This window comes from Anopheles arabiensis, chromosome 3 (genome assembly GCF_016920715.1).
Source record: "Anopheles arabiensis isolate DONGOLA chromosome 3, AaraD3, whole genome shotgun sequence".
Classification (NCBI taxonomy): domain Eukaryota; kingdom Metazoa; phylum Arthropoda; class Insecta; order Diptera; family Culicidae; genus Anopheles; species Anopheles arabiensis.
Genome location: NC_053518.1, coordinates 80809797 through 80836163, shown reverse-complemented (window position 1 = coordinate 80836163; position 26367 = coordinate 80809797). Strand labels below are relative to the sequence as shown.

The 26367-nt window shown below is 43.3% G+C and overlaps 3 protein-coding genes across 4 annotated transcripts; 2 read left to right on the top strand and 1 right to left on the bottom strand.

Moving 5' to 3' along the window:
• The first annotated feature begins 1303 nt into the window (after positions 1–1303).
• Positions 1304–9790, top strand: LOC120902187 (septin-2). The gene is made up of 4 exons (XM_040310734.1): positions 1304–1434; positions 7052–7309; positions 7391–8191; positions 8266–9790. Exons 1-4 carry the CDS (start codon positions 1405–1407, stop codon positions 8428–8430), a joined length of 1254 nt encoding a protein of 417 aa, XP_040166668.1. The 5' UTR covers positions 1304–1404; the 3' UTR covers positions 8431–9790.
• Positions 9791–11351: 1561 nt separating this feature from the next.
• Positions 11352–22466, top strand: LOC120902642 (SET domain-containing protein SmydA-8). 2 transcript variants are annotated; one of them, XM_040311537.1, is made up of 6 exons: positions 11352–11500; positions 19748–19885; positions 20561–20683; positions 20753–20943; positions 21012–21754; positions 21888–22466. In XM_040311537.1, the coding sequence occupies exons 1-6, from the start codon at positions 11465–11467 to the stop codon at positions 22133–22135; spliced, it is 1479 nt and encodes a 492-aa protein (XP_040167471.1). In that variant the 5' UTR covers positions 11352–11464; the 3' UTR covers positions 22136–22466. The 2 variants fall into 2 exon arrangements, with proteins under 2 accessions (XP_040167471.1, XP_040167470.1); XM_040311536.1 differs by lacking the exon at positions 11352–11500 and adding an exon at positions 18949–19557.
• LOC120902643 (methanethiol oxidase) lies at positions 13850–15991 on the bottom strand. The gene is made up of 4 exons (XM_040311538.1): positions 15663–15991; positions 15413–15576; positions 14112–15337; positions 13850–14038 (listed from the first exon to the last, which is right to left on the bottom strand). Exons 1-4 carry the CDS (start codon positions 15673–15675, stop codon positions 13990–13992), a joined length of 1452 nt encoding a protein of 483 aa, XP_040167472.1. The 5' UTR covers positions 15676–15991; the 3' UTR covers positions 13850–13989.
• Positions 22467–26367: the final 3901 nt, after the last annotated feature.

Here is a 26367-nt window from a genome sequence, read left to right as displayed (position 1 = left end):
AACTAGTGGTTCCGAGCATCAATTCAGGAGCCGTTTCCGGAGTCGATTGCGGAGTCGATTCCGAAGCCAATTTCGGAGCCGATTCCGAATTTGTATCCGGAGCCAATTGGGGAGTTGACTCCAAAGCCGATTCCGAAGTCGGCTTGGAGATCAATTCCGGGATCGAAAACAGCTCCGAAATCGGAATCGGTTCCGGAATCAGAATCTACCTTGGAGTCGCAATTTGCTCCGGCAATGGAATTTGAATTGACTCAAGAAATGGAATTATCTCCGGAATGAGAATCAGTTCTTGAATTGAAGTATAAAGTTTCAGAAACGAAATCATTGGAAATCATCATTCAGACCGGAAATCTCCTTGAGAAAGGATAATTTACAACTAAATTTGGATTCTTTGTGGTTACAAAATGTAGTAGCATTATTGAACCCAACCGCCTAATTCTTATGGATATGCCGAAACCGACTCTGATTCAAAGCCTATTCTGATATCGGAGCCAATTCCGATTCCAGAGCCGATTTCGATTGCGGTACCGATTCGGAAGCCAATTTCGGAACCAATTCCGGATCCAATTCCGATATCGGAACCAATTCCGGATTCGATTCCGGAAACTGATTCCAGATCTACTATCTGGAGTCGATTCCAGAAAACTTCGGAGCTAGTCGGAATCGATTCCGACGCAAACTTAGGCCGAAAATACACGGACCGGAATTTCGCGGCCGCGGAATTCCGCCTGCTGTCAAACCCATATACAAAGTGTCAACGGCAACTTTCCCGAACTGTCATATCCATACATTTTTCAGCAAGCGGAATTCCGCGGCCGCGAAATTCCGGTCCGTGTATTTTCGGCCTATGTTTTCCCATCACTACGTAGAGACTACACTGAAGGTATTTTTTTATTGCAAACGAGAAAAAACTCAAATTATATTAAAAATTATTTTAACTTCGTTTTAAATTATCTATGTGGTAAATACAAATTTTTTGCTGTTTCTATATTTTTAAAAATATTTTTTTATCACCAAAAAGTCACATTCAAATGGCGCACCGCGTGACCGAAAGGATGAACCACTGTTCCTCCAGTTTGGATTTTGTCGCTGCAAAAAACAATTTCGCTTTATGATTGCGTTTGCTAAAATTTGTTTTAAAATGTGTAAAAACCGAGCCTCAAAACAGGCGCAGTGTTAAACTAAGTTGCAAGTGAAATTTACCGAAAAAATAACGGCCACGGTGTTGCTTCCAAACTCCAGTCAAACGGCAGGAGCCATCCCCTCCCCTGTGCGGCGTTTGACATCAAACGTCAGTGCTGGAGTGGGGGAGAGGGCAGCGGCAGCAGCGCAAGGAAGAAGTTTAGCTCGAACCGAACGCATCAAACAACAGCTTATTTCATCTCAACAATCCCTGGAATCACCATGGCGGCCGCGGACGTTGCAGTGATGAAGGTAAATTTCGTGACCCGGAGGAAATGCTACATCTCTAATTGTCTATTGTTTCACAATTGTGTGCGTGCGTGTGTGTGTGAGTGTTTGTGAGCCAAAAAGTGTGAACCCAACAGTGCTTCTCGGCAGGGTGGTCGCCCTGGAAAGGGTGCGTCCTCCAGTAGCAGCAGCAGTGCACTGATTCATCAGCATAAATCATAACAATCGTACCAGAGGCCGGAAGTCGGCAAAAAAAAGTGTTCGTGAGAATATGTGAAAATGTTGCGAGGGATAGAGAACCGACTGTGGGGCGGCACGTTCGGTATGGTGGTTCAGTGGACGGATTTCAGTGGAGTTGTAGAACAAAGCAAAAAACTACCCCTCTACATGTCCAGAAAGAGCCCCCGAGGGGAAGAATAAACATGACTGTTTTTTTTTGTTTTCCATAAGTGCGTGTGGGGCGGTACGGATGTATTGGTGTCCTGCGTGGTTATATGCTGTGTGGCCCAAGAGCTGCATAAGAAATAACAAACATTGTTGCAGCAAAGTGTGCACAAGAAAGTAAAAGAAGTTCTCCAAAGTAAGAAAACAAAAAACGGAACAACACGAAGGAACATATTTAATTGAATTTTGGATAGCTCACACACAAAGAGAGCGTTTGTGGGAGTTATTGAGCTGCTTTTTTGTCTGAGGAGATTTTCTCCCTCACTAACGGAGACACAAAAGCAATGCCAAAATCCCGCAACCTGCATCTTGCCGGAAGCGTGAGTCTTGCGACAAACACGCACCAACACATACACACAGGCACATGCCACAGTACAAACAGAGCAGAACGTAGCGCAGCCCCAGGCATCGAAGCGCATCCAAGAATGCTGTGGTGGACTGCAATATGAAATGAATGCGTTGTTTATGCGTCACCCGGCATTGAAGGAAGGAAGGAACAGGGAGGTCGTCGGTCGTCGGTTGTCGGTCGGCTGCTATCTGGAGAACTGGCGCGTCCTTCGCGTTTTACTGGCTGTGCACTTGAGAAGGTTTCAGCTAGCGATGTGCTCTTTGAAGCGCACCCACGACTCCGATGCAACTTCGGCTATTCTTAGTCCGATTCCGACTCCGGCAAAATCTGAACCTCTAGTTTTGCGCGGAATTGGAGTCGTCCGAAGTCGTCCGGAGTTGCCGGGAGTTGTCTGGAGTCTTACGGAGTCGTCCGGAGTCGTCCGGAGTCGTCCGGAGTCGTCCGAAGTCGTTCGGAATCGTTCGGAATCGTCCAGAGCCGTCCGGAGTCGCCTGGAGTTATTTGAAGTCCGAGTCGTCCGGAAAAATCAAAAGTCATAGGAAAACAACCACAAGCTGTAAACGAAAGACGAGACACAGAAAAGGAGAATGGACCCTGAATCTCTCTCCTAAAAAACAGATGATTAAAACTCTGATTATGGCTCCGTATGTCGGAAAACATAGGAGAATATATCCCATCAAACCTATTAAAAAGAACAAGAAGCTCCAGGCGCTACCCAAACAAAGCTGCGGCGCATTCTTTTACACCTACATTTACCTTCCCCTGTAACACCGCACTGCGAGCAATGAGGAAAATGTGTAGGGAAATTACTATCGCCAATGGAAATGGCCGTGTCCCGTACCGAGGAGGGGTTTGCTGTGGTGGGAGGAGTACCGCCACCGCCATAATAGACGCGTTACCGCACACAGCTCACAGTTAGCGTACGAATTCGGCACACACTTTCTAATTCCGGGTGGAGCCGTTTGGCCCGCTCTCGAGGGCCTGGCCGCTGGCCGTTACACGACTCAACATAGGAAGAGGCTTTTCTTCGAAGAGAGAGAGAAAAAAAAGATAAATAAGCAATCCAATGCTGCGCGTAGCGCCTACGTTCATATGCTGGCGTACGTACGCAACGGCAGCGCGTGTTGTTGCTGGGAAAAACGCATAAACAGAAGTCGGAATCGAATGCGAACGGGCAATGAAAAGCGATCCGGCGGGTTTTGCTCTGTACGCCTTTACGGTGGAAACGATCGCTGCCTGGAAGTGATCCAGTACAGCCAATGCTTGGCGTTGAAGTGTGATTAATGCGTTGATGCCGCCGTCGGTCTAGGCGGCTTTTCAAATGACGCATTAATTTGTTTAGTGGATTAAGCTGGAATAAGGCATCTTTTAGGGACTTTAGAGTGTGTGTTTTTGGGGAAAAAGTTTGACTCAACATTTCAAAAACACTTTTGCGTAGCTTTAAGCGATTTTTGGTAGTTTGAGGAAGAACCTTAAAATCGTTAATCAGAATATCTAACAGGGTCGTTTCAATTACATGCTATTTTTAAAATTTTCAAATCATCCCAAACTTAACGGACAACTTTGCCTGCTAATATGTGATTGTAATTTTTTTCAAAATCCATCAAGTGGTAATGGAAAGTGAAAATTGGCCGCAACATGCCATCCGGCCTCAATTTTGAACCATTCATTTTGATTGATCGGTTCCCTTTAATAAAAAAAACCCCGTCGATCGATTGGTAGAAAATGCATTGGCTTTTAGGGCCATTAGGGACAACGATTTCACTGCCAAACCAAAAAATCGATCAGAAATGCTTTCTCCCGGCAAGCGACAAACAAAAGGCGCTCAGTGCTTAAACTTTTTCCTACAAAATCAATCCAAACAAATCAATTGTCTGTCGAGTAAAGTAGGTGACATCGGAAGAACAACAATGTCAAGCGTCTAGAATAGGGAATAGGGCCACCCCTATCCCGAAACGGGTCGGTCCACTTTCTCACCCGTCGAAAGGGGAGAAAGTGCTCCAGCCAATACTTGTAACGTTTTGGGTAGGCATTGAATTCTATTACGGTGCAACAAACCTGCAACCAAACTCCCCGGCTGCATGAGTAATGAGGCCTTGAAAAACTTTGTCTCGCGCCATCACTCAACAAACCCCCGCGGCGGATTGTACAATAAATAAATTAACCGATTGTTAGAAAATAGGTGGCCATATCTCTTTCCCCTCGCGCGAACTGCGGGAGGTCAACTTTCCGGAATTGCCCCACATTTTAAACGGTTGAGCTGTGTTTGCTGTTGCTTTACTGTTCGATAAAACGCATCTGCACACGCGGCTGCTTTTCTCGATCGTTTCCTTATCGTTTTACAATCCTGCCTCTTGCCAAGTGAGGTGGTGAAATATATTGACCGGTAGAGGGATGGCGCCATGTGGCGTAAAAACATAAAACACTCGACCACACATTCTCTTTGGATCGCTTCGTTAGGAGTGTGGCCAAAAAAAAAGCTCACTATTTCATTTCAGTCACGGAAATTAACAAATCACGTACTCTGCTACAACACACTCTTTCCAGCCTTTGTGTTGTGTTCACAGTTCGCTAAGACAGTGGCGGGCGCGTTTCGTTTGAATGCCTCCTCCTCGCCGGGGGTGGTGGGTGGTTTATGGGTGACCCGATTGTCTAGCTTCCCGGCCACACGGGTCGATGACGACCGTCGCCCTGACCCAAACGCAGCGTTGTGGATTGTTGTTTGGAGTACATTAATTTTCATTTATCATTTGTCGCTTGTGCGAAGAAAATTGGGTGGCCGAGACGCATGAAATATTGATGGGTGACGAGGCATGGCATCGTCTTGCTGTTTGTATTGCTGTGTTGGCGCTTCTTTTGCAGCATTCATTGGATGCACTGCGGGGCCAAGTGTAGCGAAGCGTTAATCTTTGCTTCGTCCACTTTGTGCGGATGAAACTGAAACCGTGGAGGCTGGTAGTGGTGGGGGTGATGGCAAGATGTTCAAGGCGTATGGTTAATTTAATCTCCGTAACATCGTTTCGTTTCTCGCCAAATGGCCAAACCGTGACGTACGGTTAATGTTTTGCTTGTTTTGCTCGGTTTGTCTGTATTGCGATTGCAAAATGGGCTTGTTGAGGTTGAGGAAAAGCAAGTCGATGATGAAATGGATGATCCACTATCATGATGATGAGATATATATGCAGGTTTTTAAAAAATGAAATCCAATCAGGAAACTGCATTCCTTCGCACAGTGAAAGGATTATACAATTGATCTGACAGTAGAGTGTGGATAGCATGGGATGTTACATACGTGTGTTTAATCTTTGCGTTATTGTGTAGAGGTATGGAATTTAATTTGAAATGCTCATTGCTCATATTGTGTGACACAGGGGGCAGCGATAAGAGCAGCCTTCTTCGCATTCTTATGGCACGCTAATGATCTGTTGAAGCCAAGACATTTTTGGCGCAATGATCTACACCAGGGGTCTCCAAACTTTTCAGTTCGCGCGCCGCATTGCTTCACAATCAACCTTGGTGAGGGCCATTTTGACGCTACCTTTAGAATGAGTGGAAGTTCAAATCTCGTTTTAATAAGAAAATATTATTGAAATATATCAAATTTCTGCAGCTTTCTTTTATTGAATCTTGATTTTCATCTTTCAGAAGTAAAGAAAATAATCTGTTAGAAAAGAAAGCTATTTAATTTAACCTTAACCCAGTCCTCGCGGGCCGCATTAAAGGCGCTTGAGGACCGCATGCGGCCCGCGGGCCGTAGTTTGGAGACCCCTGATCTACACGATCATGCCGGTCTATACAGACCTTCGAGACTTATGGATAGTACCACGCAGCCGGATATTCAGTATTTGCTACGCGGGACGGTCCATATGAGACTTGACGGATATGTTGTTAAGTTGACATATACTTAATCATGGCAAGAATAGTTAAGTCCTTCAGGGCAGTCCAGATGATGACTACGTGTAAGAGCAATCTATATGAATGGAATATGTTCTGTATCAATTTACAGCGATTATATTGATGATCTATTGATAAACACAATTAGGCACCAAGTTATGTTCATTTCTGAAATATTGGTTCAAAACGAAGATTCTGGTCTGAGTTCATTACATTGTTTTCCGAATCAATTTCCAATGTCTACAACATTTTTTATTCCCTGCGAGATGTTTTTCAACAGCTGTAAAATGTTGTATTTGCAACTCAATGATGTTCCAGTTCTTTCACATGATTTTCAACACGACTCAAGCTAGATTGAGTTTGAAAGTTCTTTGTGATGTGTTGAATGGTTCATGTGATCAACTGTGGAAAAACATCTTGAAGGCGATGAATAATGATGTACACATTCGAAAGTGATCTGGAAAACCTTGTATACTTGTCAAGGTCTAATTTACAAAACATCCTTCTCCAACTTCAACTTTAAGATAAGAAGTTTTTACGTTGGGATCTACAGACCTTAACTCTATTGAATTTGCTGGGGCATTTGATTGCTTTCAAATCATTCGCTGTGTCTGTACACTTTCATATCTTTTGTATCGATTTATGCATGATGGCGGTAAACCTTGACTTAAACCTCGCATTCAAAGATGAGTTAGACACATTGACGTTGTGTTGTGGGCATGATCACGTTGAGACTAAAGTTAGTTGATTGGAGTTCTGTTGATAAGAATGAAGAAGGGTGTATGTTTTTAGTTTAGAACTAGATTGATCTATTATTGTGTGATCTACATCTACATGGGTTTGAATATTATTTGTGATATTATTATTTATAAAAAATAGTTTAGTGGCAATGTCTCCCATCAGCACTTTAAAGAGAGTACATCATTTGACATTACTTGTTTGCTTCCATTCCAGAACGATCTTACTCGTACGCTGAAGCAATCGGGACACGTCGGATTCGACAGCCTGCCCGACCAGCTGGTCAGCAAGAGCGTTCAGAATGGGTTCGTGTTTAACATTATGTGCATCGGTGAGACGGGCCTGGGCAAATCGACGCTGATGGACTCGCTGTTCAACACGAATTTCGAATCGCAACCCAGCCCTCACACGCTCCCTTGCGTCAAGCTGAAGGCCCACACGTACGAGCTGCAGGAGAGCATGGTTCGGCTGAAGGTGAGAATCGAGCGAGAACTGTAGAAATGGATGTAAGTAAAATGTGTGTGCCTTTTCCCCCTTTTTTCTTCCCCTCTCCAGCTGACGATCTGCGACACGGTTGGTTACGGCGACCAGATCAATAAGGACGATTCCTTCAAGTCGGTAGTCGACTATATTGATCAGCAGTTCGAGGCGTACCTGCAGGAGGAGCTCAAGATCAAGCGCTCCCTGTCGACGTACCACGACAGCCGCACGCACATCTGTCTGTACTTCATCTGCCCGACCGGCCATGGGCTGAAGTCGCTCGATCTGGTCTGCATGAAGATGCTCGACTCGAAGGTGAACATCATACCGATCATCGCCAAGGCGGATACGATCTCGAAGACGGAGCTGGCCAAGTTCAAGGCGAAGATTAACGAGGAGTTGCGCGCGAACGGTGTCCAGATCTACCAGTTCCCGACCGACGACGAATCGGTGGCGGAGGTGAACACCACCATGAACTCGCACATCCCGTTTGCCGTCGTGGGCAGTACGGACTTTGTGCGCGTCGGCAACAAAACGGTGCGGGCTCGCCAGTACCCGTGGGGTACGGTGCAGGTGGAGAACGAAGCGCACTGCGACTTTGTAAAGCTGCGCGAAATGCTTATCCGCACCAACATGGAGGATATGCGCGAGAAGACGCACACGCGCCACTACGAGCTGTACCGGCAGAAGCGGCTGGAGGAGATGGGCTTCACCGATGTGGACAGCGATAACAAGCCGGTCTCGTTCCAGCAAACGTTTGAGGCGAAGCGTAGCAACCATTTGGCCGAGCTGCAGGCGAAGGAGGACGAGGTGCGTCAGATGTTTGTGGTGCGCGTCAAGGAGAAGGAGGCGGAGTTGAAGGAGAGCGAAAAGGAGGTACGTTGGTGTTTCAACGGCAACTTTGCTTTTGTTTGTGATAGATAATTAATTTCATTTCCTTTCCTTCCTAGCTCCATGCCAAATTCGACAAGCTGAAGAAGGACCATGCCGAGGAGAAGCGCAAGCTGGAGGAGTCGCGCAAAAAGCTGGAGGAAGAGTTCGTCGAGTTTAACCGGCGCAAGTCGCAGATGACGGCACACCACACGCTGACGCTGGGCAAGAGCAAAAAGAAATGAACGAGCTAAAGAGGGGCGCTTCTAGTAGTGGTTGTGGGGATAGCGCCTTCCAGTGAATTTCCCTTTTTTGCCGTTGATTCTCATTGCGTGTGCTTTTGCTCTATTATCTCTCTATGGTTGCAGGACGGAAAAGGCTTGCTTTCAACAGTCCCGAGGAAGAGTTTTTTTTTGTTTCTATAATGCAAAAAGCGCAGTTTTTATTCACTTTTTCCACCATCTTTCCCATGTGTATTAACTTCAAATAATATTTTTTAGGCTTGAAAGTATTTCGTAAAGTTAACTGATTTCATTAAACCCGTTTTCGTTACAACCGAAGCAGTAAAAAAGCTTTTGCTTAGGAAAGTAAGGAAAACTATCGAACCAAAACAAAGAAGAAACCGAAACAAACGTGCAAAGTTTTTACTAGCAACAATACAACAAAACGAAGCAAAACAAAAGTGTAATGTTAAGAACATTGAACATGTAAAATCTTCAGAAAGGAAATCGTTTTAAACTAAACAAGGAGTAGAGAACGCATAGCCAAAACTAGTATTGCAGTAGGACAAGCGAGACGGAGGATAACAAAGGGTAGGAAGATTTTCTTTTAGCAAAACGATTTAGGAAAACGATTTATTCTTGGCAAAGATGCTTCACGTACAAACTATGGCTTTCTCTTAGTAGCTGCACTGGTTAATAGATAGAGTTTTACCTGCTCAACCAAAAAAAAAAAAGAAGCAAAAAGGAGATTAACAAAGGAAGAACAAAATTCACCTAACAAAAAAAAAGTAGCGCGATATCAATTTTAGTTGAAGCATAACGTTCCGACCGACGAAACCAGCCACAAGCCAGTCTCACGTTGAAAATGAACGGTTACAGCACGGAAAATGCGATATAAACAGGGTGAGGATTAGGCAATCGACAATCATGTTTGTCCCCGCCTTTAACGTGTCTGCCGTTCGGTGAAACTGTGTTTATTTGTGCGTTCGTAATTATAAAAATGCTTGAAACAAAAGCCAAACCCGTTCCACGTTCTTTATCGGTTCGATCAAATGCAACCGTTTTAAATTGGTCTTCTTATCACTTTATTTTAAAATCTATAGCACACTAAAAGCAAGAAATAATTACAGAAAAAGATAAGAGAAACCCATATAAGTGGAGCACACGAGAAAGAAGTGACCAAATTTTATTTACTTATTTTCGGTTTTGATTGACAATGCTTAACCGCAAAATTGATGGCACCGTTTTATCCGGAGGATACGTACCACAGCCACGTGTGTCTCTGTGTGCCGCGTTTGCGTTGTGCAAAGCTCATCTCGATTAAATGTAATACTATACCGCCTAAAATACACACAGAGTCTGCATGACGATAGAAATAAGGAAAGCAGGTGTCGTACGGTTTACATCTCTACTGCTGGAAGGAAAGAAAATGCAGCTGTTCGATTCATTTTTTTCCATCTGAAACACTTTCAAGTGACGCGTTTCCTAATTTATTAGAGATGGGAACGTAAGTAATCAAATGTAACGGAAAATGACTCGTTAATTTGCAATCAGTTACTAGTTACTGTAACTAGTTAAAAGTAGCTGATAGAAGGCTTGAATTGCAGTGAACGGTTACAAGTAACTAGTAAATATTTACGAGTAATTAATGATTTTTAACCAGTCATTGTTCCTAGGAGTTCAGATAAGTAATTACAGTAGGTGACCGCTAACTGAGAGGTAAACAAGCTCCAGTTAACGAACAATGTTCGCTAACTGGAGTGACGTTTCTATGGATTGATTGTTTTGATTGGCGTTGACTGGAATAAACATACCAAACTTTTTTTTCATTTATGTTGATATAAAGTATAGTAATTCGTGTAATAACATAAATTAATAGCAAACGTAGGCAAGAGACCCTAAATTTGTTTGAAAAATGCACATTTGCGACAAATTTCTCTTCATGAGATTCCGGATGTTTCATGTTTTGACATTTAAGTGTTCGTTAACTGAGAATCACTCCAGTTAGCGAACCTCCAGTTAAAAAGCACTCCAGTTAAAACACATCCAGTAAGCGGTCACCTACTGTACTTGAAAGTCGCCTAGACAACATAACTGGATATAATAATTATATTATGTTTATTATTATGGAGACTAACTTAGGATGTAGAAAATATTGAGAAAAACTAGTTATGATTGTATTACATGTTGATGATATTAGAATAGGTAACACAAACTCAATTTTAAACTAAATTTTGAATCGCAAATTCGTTCTACCCGTGAAGAAATGGAAATTAGTGTGATTGTTTAAAATTGATGTTCCAATATAAATATTCTCGAATCGATCATTGGGTAAAACCGATTCCAATTTTACTGATTGCAATCTACAAAATCTAACACTAGACGAAACCCAAATGTAAATAGTTTATAGAAACTAGTCTACGAACGGGCATTCTTTTTAGTGAATTTGAAAACAATAGTAACATGGACAAATGGTAGAAATACTGAGTTATTCTACTTTTTTTTTGTTACCTCATGATTTTAAGAAAAATAACTTGTTATTTCTACCAGAAACTGTAAAAGATTCCCATCTCTAGCCCAAGTAAGGTTGTTGCTCTGTTTGGGATCGAATGTGAAACTCACAATGTGTTACAATGTTTAAACTAAACAATGCGTTCTGCTGCGGTACGATAGTGAAAGCTGTGTAATGATTTAAAAATAGGTTTCTTTATTGATCAAGGGTGGCATTAACAGTTACTATCAATCCCTGATCGGTCACTACTTTATATGTTTAAATCTATCCTCTAATATTGTTTTGATTACTTTTAGCTATCCTATGGAAGTAGTTTCAACGTTAACTGCACATTTACTACGGGAACGTAAAATGTTTAAAATGTAGAAAAAGTAACTGTCGAATCTACCGACAACGGATTTCTGCCATCAATTCAATCCTGCAATCGCTTAATTTTCGATCAGTTTAAACGATTACCAAGTAGAGCATTGAACAGTGCATCTGGCTTATATCAATTGCCCTTATCCGGTGACGTGCTAGGATTTTAAATCCTTTTCCTGCTAAACAATGTACAGCTTCGTAATAGGAGAAACATTATCGCAGGTAAGTCGTTGTATCATTCACTGCTAACGTGAGCCAATCTCACAGTGAAACAGAAGCTTATCCTATTCAAATTATCGGTGTAGTGTTCTTAGAAATCCTAATTGTTAAATGAGCAGCTCATGTTCGTTACGGATTTGTTTACCAGTTGAATCGAATTTCATGCGCACTCGTTGTGGATGTGTCCCTAAAGACAACACAACCGAGAACCGTAAATGTGGAACTGCATTGTGCAAGTCGAAACAAGGTTTCAATTGCACAGCCATGGTCCGGGGTTTGTCAGGTCTATGTTCCCGGTTTTCTGACATGGAACGTCCCATTATCGTCGCAACCAAGCTCTCCATGCACCTGACGCCCTGTCACAACCGGTCATCCGCCGTCATTCAAGAAAGCTCTATCTCAGTCGTAGCCGTCCTAGTTCTTGCTTTCATTCCCCCCCCCTCCCTCCCCCCCTGCCAGCATCGAGGGAAAATTTGACGTGCATTGTGGAGTAAATTGAATTGAATTGGAAATAAAATATGCAAAACGGTACTCCGGCTTCTGTGAATGCCACCCATAATGGGGACGAAGGGGGCCCATAATGAAACGGGGTAGTAGCAGACTAAATCCGAGACATACAGTTGAAGCACGATAATCGAACCTCCACCCCCCCCCTTTCTTCCGGTTCTGGTTTCGTTGTTGACCAACACGGGCAATTCTTCCCCAGGCCTTAAACCTCGGGCCTTAAACAACAGGATTGTGAAGAAACTGCGTACCGGGTTTCGGTAGTTTGAATCACACAGAATTTTCATCCCAAAGAAAACAACAACTTCTTGATAAAAACGAAGAAGGAGAGAAACAGATGGGAGCAGCCCAGTGCATGTAAACTCAATCATCAACGAGTTGGAACCAGGTGACATCGGAAGTTCTGCAGGGTGGAGGAAAAAGGTAAAATATTTATCAATCAATTTCATTCGAAACGATTCCGATTCGTTCGTTCGGGTTCGATGGTTTTGCTATACGAGGCGAGAAAATGGGGCTAGAGAAAATTCGTTGGAAAATCACATTTTTGGCCTCTTACAGAGTAAACTTAATTTTGTGTGGAAAATGGGAATTGTTTTTTTATTTATCCCATGCAGCTCTGCCTGTGCAGCATATGCTAAATAACTGTACGGGAGGCACACAACAGCGAAAATTAGTGGAAATGGGGAATGTTTTCAATCTGCTTTTTTATAGTTTTAAAATTTTTGCTTTTTCTAGAATTCTGTTTTTTTTTTGCTTAAAATAGTATTTTAAGGTTTAAAAAATTCCATCCCAGATAAGGTTCGTTAGGCTTTCCAAGAAGCTGAAAATGAAATGCTTTTGTTTCCAGGTAAATTCAAACCATTGCTGCATAGCTTCGTTGGGAATTGAAACATCTATCGTTTTTTAAACACAAACTGTACAAAATTTGTGGGTTTTTTTTTGTAAATTTTTCCCACGCTACTACTCAACATCAGAAAAAAATCGAAAAATCCAGCAATTGCTACACAGAAAACATTAATGAGAAAAGCTTAAGAGTCGAACCCATTATCGCAAGGAAAATTTGTAAAACATAATTACATTGACTGCTTCGAATTCAAATAAACTACTACTACTACTACTACTACTATTACTAAACACAAACTGTACTGCCAGTTTTTGAGTAATAATTTTTACATGGACAAGGCTTATAATCTATCTTTTACCTATACAATTGGCTAACAATTTGCTAAATAGATTTGAGTTTCAGCAGACTATGGGCTTCTTATTTCTAAGGAAACTGATTTAATTGCACACATTTGATCGGCAGTGGATTTGATTTCTTTTGAGAATTTGAGCAAATTCCTGGAATTACTCACGAACCCATAAATGTCATGGAACTGATCCTGAACCAATACAGGCTCTGGAATATATCCTGACCCCATGCTAATTCTTGAACACACATCGGCCTTTGAAACTATAGTCTAGAGCCCATACCGGTCCTGAAACTAATTCCGAGCCCATAACAGTGCGGGAACAGATACTGATTCCATAACGGTCTTGAAACAGATCTTGACACTATACTGATTCTCGAACTGGTCTCGAACCCATAAAGGGATTGGGAATGATCCCTTCCGGTACTAACCCTGAGGACTCTTCTTGAACTCATATCGGTCCTGAAAGCCGTATAGACTTTATAACGGTACGGGAACTAATAGTAAAGGTTGTAGAACAGATTATGATTCCATACCAGTCTTCGAACAGATATTGAACCCATAGCGATCCTTAAGCGAATAAGTTTTCATAGCAAAGAAGTTTGTAAGGCGATTTAAAATCAAACCTTTTGTTCAATGTTTGACGTAACAGACATCATATTTTTAAATTGTTCAATGTAATTTATTCAATTGTGATAACAGATAACAGACAGATAATTGAACCTTGTTTTCACTTGAATATTATGGAATGCTTGTAAAACTATGTATACTAAAAAAAAGCAGAAGAAACAGACTGCATCACTCATTAACTAGCCAGATGTCCGATGTGCAATCGCCTCCAGGGTACCTAGAGTCACCGAAAGAGAAACAGGTTACTTTCACTTCAACAACAAAAACCAATTCCCAATCCCGCTGCTTACCGCATCTCGTGTGGCAATCCTGGACCGTACGGTTCGCCGCCAAAGTCCACCAGGAAGTTCTCGTTCAGCTTCATGCCACCGTTCTCGACGTCGATGTCCAGCTGCACGATCGTACCGCCGGCCGCCACCATCTCCGGATAGAACTGCTTGTCCCACGGCGAGAACAGGCTCGAAGACACGTACAGCCGGCGACCGTCGAGCGACAGCTGCAGCATCTGCGGTCCCCCGAGCAGGCGGCGTCCCTTCAAGAACACCGGTTCCGGTGCTTCCTTCAGCTCCGGATCGTTGAGGACGCGTCTCGGCGCGTCGCGCTGGATCGCACCGCCCAGAAACACCTGCCCGGTAAGGCGTGGATTGGCCCGATCGCTGATGTCGTACTGCCGCACATCACCATGCCGCCAGTTGCTAAAGTACAGGTAGCGATCGTCCAGCGAGATCAGTATGTCCGTCATCATGCCGCCCATCATTTCGATCTCGCCGTTCTCGCCCTGCACCTTCTTCACCGGCACATCGATCACCTTTTCGGCGGTGTACTCGTCCGAGCCGGGCTTCTGGTAGAAGCGGTACACGTTTGCATAGAACGCGCACCCAACGTAGCCCTGGTTTTCGCGCGGATTGTGCAGGAAGCGTATCTCGAGCGGCGTCAGCCCATCGTCCCCGAGGTCGATCGTTTGGAACAGTTCGCGCTCCTGCCAGCGGTAAAAGTTCAGCCGGCAGCCGTACTGCGTCCGATCGTCACAGTCCGTCGGATGGTAGCCGCGGCGGAACAGCTTCGGTGCGCCCCATTCCGACGCGACCATCACGTTAAAGTGCGGCTGATACCAGTAATCGTACCCGCAGAGTGCTTTCCGATCACCCCGGGACCAGGTGCCGACCAGCTCAAAGTTCTTGTCGAACTCGACAAAGTCACCCTTCGCATTGCCTTCCGCATCGCCCATGACCGAGATCATGATGTTGCCGTTCGGCAGACAGTGCGTGGTGTGCGGTGCGGTACAGTCCGCACCCTTCAGCACGTCGCCCTCGATCACTTTGGCGAGCTTGGGTGCGCGAGGATCGGTACCGGTATCGATCACGAAGATGCGGTCCGAGTTCAGGCAGGGCAGTACGAGCCGGTCGCGCGTAGGCACTTCCTTGCCGCCTGGGACAAAGTGACAGCTGGAGCAGGTGTTCCAGCCACTGTGGTGTAGCTCATTGTGCTTGCTGTTAGTGTACGTACGATGGATAACCTGTTTTGGTAGGAGGGGAAGAAAGAGCGTTTACAGGTTTATCCTAGACATTGATATAGGTAGTTTCTCACTCACCTGACAGTACGTTGGACTGGCGGGATCAACGTCCACCGTAGCGAGATAGTCACCATGCTCCTCGTCCAGGTTCGGCTGTACGCACACAACGTACAGCAGCTTCTCCACCGGACCATTCCGAACCGCATCCAGCGGTGTTGCATAACCCGGACCACATTTGCACTCTGACCAAAAGGCAACAAGGCCGCTTAATTTATCATGCAACAAAAACCTTCCCAATTGATTGCTAAATTAGCTCACCCTTACTTACTTGATTCACTCATGTTGCTACTGCTGCTGCTGCTCCAGACCACCGCACAATAAGACTGGCAGCAAATGCACTTGATAAGGGGGCCTGTTCCTACAGTGGAGCGATAAACGATTGGCCAGCGCGAGACACAACCGTCGTCTTCGGAGATCTATCACACTCCGAGTTTGGTTTGCGATTGCGAGAAAGTGGACGCGGGACAGTTGCTATTAAGTGAGGGAAATTGCTTGTCATGCCCGACAAGACCTACGGGGAGAATGCGATGCGGCTACTGCTGCTGCTGCTGCTGCTATGGTACGGAACAGCATCCCACAAATAAACTTGTAAACAACGCGTTAGCGTTAGACCGGTTTGCTCGAGCGTTTGTCGGTGTGTTGGTGTGATCGTGCTCGCGTCGGCGCTTATCTTGCGCCGGTGAAACATTCGGCACAGTGATGGGAGTATGATTTTGTTCAAAATTATAAGCCACAAAATCAATTTGAAATAACTCTTTTGCATGAACATTTCAAAGAGATACGGGTTGATGAAAAAACTGGAAATCGTATTACAGAAGAATTAAAATAACATTTTCCTTTATTTTTCACTTCAAGCGAGTGACTGTTAGAAAAAAATAACATAAAATTTTTTGTTCGAATTTTGATTATCTGCTATCGTTGCGCTCATTGTTTTGACCTTAATACTCGACCTATCTTTCGTTCACAGACTATGCTTAGCCAAACAACTTCTTTAAACTGGGTCAGCAATGGATCAGACCAGAAAGGCGCTTATCATATTCTCAGATGTAAATTAAATAACTAATTCTATCACTGATAAATCATTGAAACTAATTCTTTATTTCAATCCTTAATCTCTATTACAAACCATTAGACAAATTACGAATTTATAAATACAACACAGGAACTACACCAAGAAAACAGGACAGTCCCGTTAAATACGGAGCGACTGGTAAGCCTACAATGAGAGATTTTTGCTTTCACTGTTGATAACAGCCATTATCTCCTAGAAATATTAATGTTTGATAACGCTTTTGGAGACCAATTGGCTGGATTTGCATTTTGATAAGGGATGGTAGATTTCGTTAAAGTTATAGTTCAATGTGTACTACAGTATCAGTTCTAGGAGCTGTGTGAATTTTGGAAAAGCTTCAGAATCGTTTCGGTGTTATTATTTGTTACAGATATGCGATATGCGTACAGGAAGGGTTTCAGTATTGGTCAGCTCTAGGACCAGTATGGGTTCAATATTGGTCTCGGAATCGTTATAAATTCAGGATTTAAGTTTAAGGGCCAGAATAAGTTCAGAGCTAATCCTGGAGCTTGGAGTTCAGGATAAGCTCCAGAAGCGGTATCATTTCCTGTAAGGATCAGTTTAACTTCATTTAGTAATTCAGACTTAGTTTCTCTTAATATTTGCATCATGGAGTGTAAATGCGCCTATAAAATATCAGTTACTAAATAAGCCTTTGCGCGCTTTCTGGAGTTTTTGTATAACTCGGAGCTTTGTGCAAATTTATATTGCTCTGTAAACTACACAAATTAACCAGGCACCGGTCTTACTAGTTTGACACATCTGGATATTCTTTTTGCAGTAATTTATCATACATTGATTCAAACTAAACAAACTAAACAAAAACTGAACACACAATTTAAACCGTATTATGGGATACTTTAATGCCATAATATGCTTCAATGTTGTATGATATCACACATTAATATGCTGCAAAACACTATTCAAGTTAAAAATAATTTTGGGAAATAAACTACAGCAAATGGACAGTAGAACGATTACTTTAAACACGTGTTTCATCATTATCGTTTGCCAGATTTTTGTTGCTGTTCCTTTGAACTAAACAAATATCAACGACACACCTCCCATGATTGCTGTCAATGATCTGTTGCGGCCACGGTGAATCGTAAATCATCTTCAACATCGAACCGGTTTTTCTGCTGCTGTTTTGCACATTCGGCGTCTTATCTCTCTCTCTCTCTCCCCGGGCGCCATATTTACCCCTAGTGCGCTCCGCAATCTACGCATAGGGCACTATTTTTAAACCCAAAACTCGAACAGCGTACGTTAGATGCTCCGGAGGTTAGGGACAGCAACTATAGCACAGGCGAAAGGGAACCCATCGTCACTATGTGGCGCGTGGCGTAGCGTGTTTGCGTGCGAGCAGTGAACCTCTGTGCTACACTTGGCGGAACGTGCAGCACATCCTTGGCAAAGGTTCACCGCTTTAATGGCGGTGTCTGGTCGAAATCGAAACCTAAAGGTTTGGCACAAAACACAAATAGTCTGCGACTTTATTGCGTCGACAAACGGCAAGTTCGTTCGTTTGTCTGCATACTGCATCGCATCGTAGGATCGTTACGAAATGAAGTTCTGGTGCACGTTTGGTTGAGGTAGGCTCGTGGTACGATCACGTTTAATGCACATTTGTGCATGCACGTTTGGGCAGTGGTAGTTCATTGATCTGCCGGCCGTTTGAGAGAAAGATCAAGCCTATGCTTGTCCGCATGCACTTCTAGCCGCACAACGGTAGAGCCAATCCAACGATGATATTTTACTGCACGGTATACTGACAAGATTGGTGACCCTTTTAGTGTGATTTCTAGGAGGAGATCGTCCAAGATCTTTGTGTGTTTTAAATAGCCGCAGCTAATTAGGGATCACAACACAATGCCAGGACAAAACAATGATCTGGTCAGCTCTATGTTTAAAGTACTTACTGCGAAAATCACCTGATCGAACTTGAGCGAGTCTACATTAAACCTCAAAATGGACTATTTGTGGATCATTCAATCGATAGTCCAGCATCTCGTTGCCTACTATACCAATGTGCAGTACTAATCTGGTCCGTCTATTTCCTCCTTTTAAATGATCTTTACACAAACTTCGCACCGCGGGTCAGCGTCGTTTACTTACCCTCTGGGAACCGCGTACGATCGCGGTAAAGGAAATAAATAAATAACCTCCAAGCACTAATTTACGTCCGATGCCTATTCAGCTCTTTCACTCTCTACCGGCTTTTCCAGATAAATCATACCGCCGATGGAGCGTGTGTTCATTTCACGCGTGTTGTCTAAATAAACTAATGCTCTAGTTAATGCGTGACTAGAGCAAACTGGCGGCCAAACTTCCTACCCTGTGACACATTTCCGAACACTTCCGTCTGTGCAACGGTTTCCCAAGTGTGGTTTACGCTTGCGCACTGCCGGCCAGTTTGTTCATTTTGTAAGATGAATTCGTCGGTTCGCCAAGACGGTTTCTAATGCCAACGAGCGAGATTTGGATTTAGTTGATCTTTGCAAGCCGCCGGGAGGAAAGCGTGTCTCGTGTTTTAGTTGACATCGGTTCCGATAGATCTGTGACGAAACGTGTACTTTAAACATCTTAATTAGTCACATTTGTTACAGGAAGATCACAGTGCTTATAGCCATTTTTTTCATCCATAAACTAAAACCTAAACTGTCGAACCCGGTCGAAATCGTTGCGTGTTAGATCTGATTGTTAAAGACTTCTTTTTTGTGGCTTTTGTTGTACCGCTCGCTGACCTAATGGTTCGTGTGCCAGTGTGGTGAAGATAAAAATACCATTTCCTGGTGCTGACACACTGCACAGAACTGGGGTAGTAATAGTTCACGTCGGGAGTTGAGAGTTGTGAAAAAAGGGCCAAAGAAAAGCTAGTTAGTCGTTGTGATCGTAGGTTTCAGTGAGTAGAAACATAAAGAACGGTACAATGCTGGAAGACGAAGATTCCGATCGCATCGAGAAGATCTGCCCTGTTTGCAAGAAGGAGGCGAGCAAGCGATGTTCCCGCTGTGCCATGGTGTATTACTGCTGTGTGGAACATCAGCAGCAGGACTGGAAGGTGCACAAAACCACCTGTCAACCGTTTAAAGTAGGTTCTGTTGGTGGTTTAAAGTTGAAGAGATTCATTTACTTTTGTTCGGTGATAGTGTAGTGAGAGCACGCACATGTACTATTGCTACAATATGCCACTTTCATTCAGCTACGATTAACGTTAGTTACTAGTGCGTTGGGGTTTATTCGTCTAAATGCTATATTTTGAATCTTCTATTTACGATCAGATCTTCTCGAACGAGCAGTATGGACGGTTCCTGGTGGCAACGAGAGACATCAAAGCAGGCGAGATCGTACTGAAAGAATCGCCACTTGTGCACGGACCGGCACAGATCACCGGGCCGGTATGCGTTGGATGTTTGCAGGTGAGTTAGGTTCAGCTTACAAGTGTTTTATCGCTCTTGAGTGATATGTTTATGAATGTTTGTTTGTACATCATTTACAACGTTTAGGTTTGTTGCTTGTTGAATAATTCTTGTGTTCCCTGTAGAGTTCGTTGATTTCTACAATCTACTTGTCATTTGAATTTCTTGTAGTTTAGATGTGGTTTTCATTAAAAATATAACCCATTGTTTTGTTCGGAAGAATATGTAGTCTTTTAACCTTATCGATGATATTGTCTCATTATTTCCAACTCTTTCTATACAACTACTAAAGTTCAAGTATGTCTCTTTAATTAAATTTGTTTGTACATATATTGTATAGGAATCCCAAAAGATTTTGTTCAGTTAGGTTGTTTATTTATGAAGATTTCGTGTATAGAGGACGAAAGATTTTCTAGGTTTTTTTAGAGGAAAGATCAAAGATCTTTTTCACAAAATCCGCTTAAAACAAAACACTTACTTGATTCTATGTTTCCAAATCTTTATTTCACTCAAGAATAGATTAATTTATATCAAGCGATCAACTATGAACATTACTTCTTAAGTTGGTAGATGATCATTCAATATTTCTTTGATTTTTGTAATACAATTCTTTAAATTATGCAACAGTAAATTAATGTTTTGACATCTTCGTATACTGTTCGTCTTTCATTCTAGGGTCTGGAGGAGAAAAAATACCTAGATTGTGAACGCTGTGGATGGCCAGTCTGTAAACGATCCTGTCAAGACAGCCCCTCGCATCAGGCAGAGTGTAAGTTTACGATCGCACGTGGTAGCAAGGTAAGTTAAGATATGAGAATATATGCTAATAGTTATCTAAACACATCAAAATGTTCATCAAAATTGCAGATCTCCATCCAGCACTTCTACGTGCCCCATCCAACCTACCAGTGCTTGATGCCAGTGCGTTGTCTTCTGCTAGCCGAAAGTGACCCGGCCCGATGGGAAACCCTGTTGAAGTTGGAGTCCCACGAAGAAGAGCGGCGTGGCTCGGAACAGTGGCGAAACGATCGCGAAGGCGTTGCAAAGTTGATTCCACGGTAGGCCCGGGTGGGTGGTGATCGGCTGTGCGAAACAACAACCATTAAAACCTTACGTCTCTTCTTAGCTTCTTCAAGTGTGAAAACAAATGGGACGAAGATGAGATACTGCGCGTCGTTGGCATTATTCAGGTGAATGGGCACGAGGTACCGATGACGGAGCCGTCGTCCGTTGCGATCTACAACATGGCCTCGATGCTGGAACACTCCTGCCGGCCGAACCTGGCGAAGAGCTTCACGAACCGCGGGGAGGTGGTGATGTGGGCCCCGAACCCCATACGGCGCGGCGACCGGCTAAGCATCTGCTACACCGACGTCCTGTGGACGACGGGCAATCGGTTGGAGCATCTGCAGCAAACGAAGATGTTCCGGTGCGAGTGTGAGCGGTGCAGCGATCGGACCGAGTACGAGACGTACTTCAGTGCGGTGCGTTGCTCCGGCTTTCAGAAGGACTCCAAGTGCAAGGGCTACCTGCTGCCGGTGGATAACGCCCAGTGGACCGGCGAGTGGCAGTGTTTGCGATGCTCGAAGGAGGTGTCGAGCGCGACCGTCTGCCAGATACTGGAACGCGCCCGCATGGACCTGGAAGCGATGGAAAAGCATCGGGAGGATCATTGCAACCGGTACATGAAGCACTACTCGAAGTGGCTCACAGCGAACCATCAGTACATGGTGGACGTGAAGATCTCGTTGTCGCAGGTGATCGGTGGCAAAAATCCGGAAGCGATCAAGAAGATTCCGTACGAAAAGCTGATGAACAAGATAAAGATATGTCAGGATTTGATCGCGCTGTTTGAGAAGATTTGCCCGGGTAAGTGAAACACCGACACGTGCCTCTTTAGTTGTGCACGTTGCCTAACTTTAGGCGCTTTTGAAAATTACTGCCAGTGAAGAAACACCTAAAACAACTTATTTTATGTTTATATGTTTCCCTTTCTTCGCAGCGGAAGCCCGTGCCTTTGGAGCCACCCGTTTCGAGCTTCACGCAGCGCTAGCGGAGCTTGGTAGACGCTCCACGGAAGCAAACAATCCGGCAGCAGCAGCGGTACAGCTGGAAGACTCACTGTACAACGCAAACGAGTGCATACGGATGCTGCTGCACGAACCGTCCATGCTGATGGAGAGCAAAATATGTGCTCAGGCGCGTATAAACGCAAACACGCTGAAGGCACTGCTAGGAATTAAGGAGTAAAGAGAGGGACAGTGTTTTTGGTTCTAAGCTTCTAAGGCAGGAAAAGAAAGTGAGTTAGGTGGGATCGGTAAAAAAGGCGATTGGACGAAGCGTTACGCTAAGAAAGCAAACAAAAAGTCATAAACAGTTTCAGAACCGCGCTCATCGATATGGATTGCACTTAGAATGATGATACTTAGTAAGTAAAACCACCGCAAGCGATTCCTAGAAAAATAGTCAATATGCACAGTTGAAAAGGTGTGTGAGTGACTGCACTCGAAAATAAACGACGGCTAATCTACGTTATACATCATGCGGATGTTGCTATTAAATATATGCTTCGTTTTTGCGATTTGCTTTTCAAACAGATGAATGAACATTCGAATGCATGGCCATGAATCGACCGACGCTTTCCATTTGATGCAGAGGTAAGGGAATGCTCGATAAATATTTTACATGTACGTACAGGTGCACGATTCACGGGGGAAATGCAAACATATTGGTAAAATTTATTGAAAGCCCGGCAAGCGCTCTTGTGCATCATTACCGGTTCTAAAGTGCCCTACTTTAGCGTGCTTTTGCTAAGCACAGTGCATCAAAAAAGAAGGGTGTTTTGAATGGCAAGTGTGCAATGAATAAGCAAACGGTGAGGTGGAATCGTTTGATATATCTGCTTCTATTAAGTGTGGTATCTGCTGTATCACTTTTGAAGCTGTATGTTTGATGTTGTTGTTATGATCAGCTTGTTAGATACTTACTACCGTTGGGTAGTTCTGTACACCAAACAATTACATAGCTGTACGAAGCATCTGCATCCACAGGTTGGAAGAAAATTTTATCAGAACTCTTCGGCATCAGATCTTCCCATCAGATATTTTAGTAATAAATAACACGTAATTTAATAAGTTCAAAATTTAAGCACTATGTATATTGCGAAGCTGGCTGATGCAACTGAAGTGCCTGCTTAGCAAGTGCGAGAAACATTTAACGTCTCAGAAGCGTGTTTCTCTTCATTTAAATTAAATTAGTAAGCAAAGACAACAAAACGCCTTAAAAGCGTATGAAATACAGCGTGCAAGGTATGTAAATTAATGGTACTGCATGTATGAATCATTCTGAAAGTATCCTTCTTTGGAAATGTTCTTCCTAATCAAGGTGTCAAGAATTGCGCCGTAATGTATGCTATTAGCATCACAGAAGTCCCCTAGTAGATTTCAGCCATCCGCAACGATCACAGATATTATCAATTGATACATTTTACTGCACGCTAATTTCACATCTCAATAATTCTTTACACCCCAGCAAACACAAGTCTCCTGAAAACCATCTGCCAAAAGCGTGTCGTTTGATGCCAAAAGCGATTAATTAGTATTCGCTGTGTTTTCAAAAAAACAAAAAAGATGTTGGAAACATTTAATTGCTGGGCTTTGCTTGCTTTGGTTTCCGATCCAGATTTGTCACCGCGAGTTCAGTGCGAGTTCGAAAGATTGGTAACAGATGCTCGCCGCTTATTTGCTATCTTTCACACCCGGTACAGCGAAAGGTGGCACGGGGCCGGGAATCATATCTGTCGACGTGCTGCCGACTAATTTGATTACAATTTCATGGGCGTAAAATTTTAATCAAAACCCATCCGCCGTGTGAGTGCATGAGCTACGCTCAGTTGTGTCTGTACGTCTGATGATTGCGCGGAGTGGATGCTTTTAATGGTTACCATATTTTACCCCCTCAAACTTTAATCGAAATGAACATTTTAAAATTAAACCAAGAGAGTGGAGATGCTCCCGCTGACATTGTTTTTAATTTTAGCCCCGTTTGTGATAAGATATGGCCCCGTTTCATATTTCTATGAATGCAACATGTATGCAGTCAAATGAGAGAAAGGTTTGGGATTTGTTTCGCTTTGTGTTGGTAACTATCTTGTCGGGACAAAAAAAAAACTGGAGCAAACTCAGCGAGAGAAGGGTGGCCAAAACTTTATTCATTTAAAAAGTATTCAATATTGCTTGCTGCTGCTGCTGCTGCTGCTGTTGCTGTTACCCTTAGCCGCAAGTGTTTCAACTGTGTCGCCGTGATATGTTTTTTTTTTCGTGTTTTCTTTTCCACATGGTCGTATTTATTTTATAACTCAAAAAGTCAAACCTTCCAAAATCAAGACGCCAGCGGAATGGGTCGACTGGAATGGGGCCGGTGGTAAAAACAGTAAGCACACTTTCGGCGAGAGCTTTTGACTTATCAACCGTAACTGGCGAGTGGTTTTATTTGCCGCAGCCAACCGTCTCGCGAGGGTTTGAAGTTTTGGACCCGGGTTTTTGGCGAGTTTTTAATTAAATCTAATTTATGCATAACCGATTGCAGGCTGTGATTAAGAAAACCGAGCGACCGACCGAGCTGGTGATGGTACGGGTTCGCCGCTGTTTCGTAGTCGGTGTAGACGGGTTGGTGCAGGCATTGTAAGACCGTGGCAGCATTGGTTCGGGCTTGAACCACAAAACCTACAGTAAATTGGGTAGTAAAAGAATCATTCGCTAGTTTTATTAATGTAAACTGTGTGTGTGTTTGTGTGGTTGGCATTCTTTTGCTGACTGTTTACAGGCTCCATCGTTTTAAGTGAATGCAAATCGCTTGACAAAAGCGCCTGAAGTTATGCAATAAACCATGAATGCCACTCAGCGAGCGAATAGTTGCAAAAATTAGTCTAAATTCAAGCGCAACACAGCAAAACGCTTCATCCTAGTGTGCCGTCACCCGAAGCGGTACGAAATGATATGATAAATTCAAAACACAACAAATAGATTAAACAAATGACATATACAAACAACTCCACATTACGAGCGCATTCCCCGGCAGTACAAAGCGAGGCGGACATGAAACGTGATTTTCCAGCGTAAATGGTTTGCATTCACGTCGCTGGCACTGGAAAACCAGCTGGGCAGCACCGTGCCATGGAGAGTATGCGGTGGAGTTTTGTCTTTTTGTTCCTTTTATTTCAACGTTCTCTTCCTCTTGTGCCGCGAAATGCATTACGAATTTCACATGAAACTACACGCTCCATGCACGAACAGTGGTGCAAACGTGTGGAAAATAATAATTCAATTTATCTACATACCCTGGCCCGGTGAAGTGCCAACGGCGAGCGAGGGTGGAAAACAAGCAGTTTATCTGTTATATCCTTTGAAGCTGGCACTGCATCGTACGTTGGTAACAATGAGAGTATGGAGTATGCAAAGAATTGCTCGCTCTGTTTTGTTTTGAAGGATGACTCTATTGGCAGAAAAGGGAGCAAAATAAAAGCAAAAATAAACAAAATATTGTTCATATCGAGTTGGGTAATTGGTGTGGCTCGATTTTTGCAAAGGAAACTATGAAATCATGTGTTTATTTCAAATATGTTCGCAAGTGACGTAGACAGTAGCGCAACGAGTGTATGTGTAAGTCAAAGATCGCGTTTCTCAGTTCAGTCCAATCCATAACCCTCGTTGTGCATGATTTGGAATTTGTCTAGGTGAATTGGATGGTTTATCTCTTTGATGGGCGTAAATTGATGATTGCAATATATGATATTACATCAGTATTGGAGTATTCCTTAACGCAAAGCTCATACGGACCGTGTCTTCCATACGTAGGACTGACTATCCTGCAATGAGCAATTACTAAGTCATAGCTATCCAAGCTCAATAGTGGTTGCCTTGGTCGACAATGGTGGTTACGCCGATGAAGAAGAAACAGTTATCATTAATTAAGTAATAATATCAAATTACACCACATCTCGTTGCACCTGTAAAAAGCTCACAAGCAAAGAATTGTGCTGCCTAGCAACCAGCGGATAGCTGAAAAACTGCTCGAAAAATATTCGACAAACTCTGCTCGATTTTCCAAAGGTGATTTTGTTGGCCATTTTTTAGCCGAAATCGTTCCGTGGAAACGTCCCTATTGAAGTATTTGTGTTTTAATGCGAAAGAAAAATAAAAAAGTAAATTCCTGACATATCTAAGAAGTTATAACAATGTGTAAATCTATCATAACACTCTTTATTATCAGCATGCAAATTGTGCAAAGCTTACATAATATGAACAAACTTGTTAGTCAACAACATGAAGTGATTGTCATATGATTGTGAGAAAAGCGATAGCTGTAAATGTAAATCTACCTAAAACTCGGTGAAACTGAAAAAAACTCTCTAGTGCGTTCCAGTAAAAGCAGTACTGGACAAAACAATTCAATCCGTTTCCCAGCAGACATAGAACATACTG

Coding starts and splice junctions, on each gene's coding strand:
- LOC120902187 (XM_040310734.1), top strand. CDS start 1,405: ATGGCGGCCGCGGACGTTGCAGTGATGAAG. Junction 1,435..7,051: donor CGGACGTTGCAGTGATGAAG/GTAAATTTCGTG, acceptor CTTCCATTCCAG/AACGATCTTACTCGTACGCT. Junction 7,310..7,390: donor AGAGCATGGTTCGGCTGAAG/GTGAGAATCGAG, acceptor TCCCCTCTCCAG/CTGACGATCTGCGACACGGT.
- LOC120902643 (XM_040311538.1), bottom strand. Junction 15,338..15,412: donor CCAGTCCAACGTACTGTCAG/GTGAGTGAGAAA, acceptor CTACCAAAACAG/GTTATCCATCGTACGTACAC. Junction 14,039..14,111: donor GGATTGCCACACGAGATGCG/GTAAGCAGCGGG, acceptor CGGTGACTCTAG/GTACCCTGGAGGCGATTGCA.
- LOC120902642 (XM_040311536.1), top strand. CDS start 19,396: ATGCTGGAAGACGAAGATTCCGATCGCATCGAGAAGATCTGCCCTGTT. Junction 19,886..20,560: donor TATGCGTTGGATGTTTGCAG/GTGAGTTAGGTT, acceptor CTTTCATTCTAG/GGTCTGGAGGAGAAAAAATA. Junction 20,944..21,011: donor GTTGCAAAGTTGATTCCACG/GTAGGCCCGGGT, acceptor GTCTCTTCTTAG/CTTCTTCAAGTGTGAAAACA.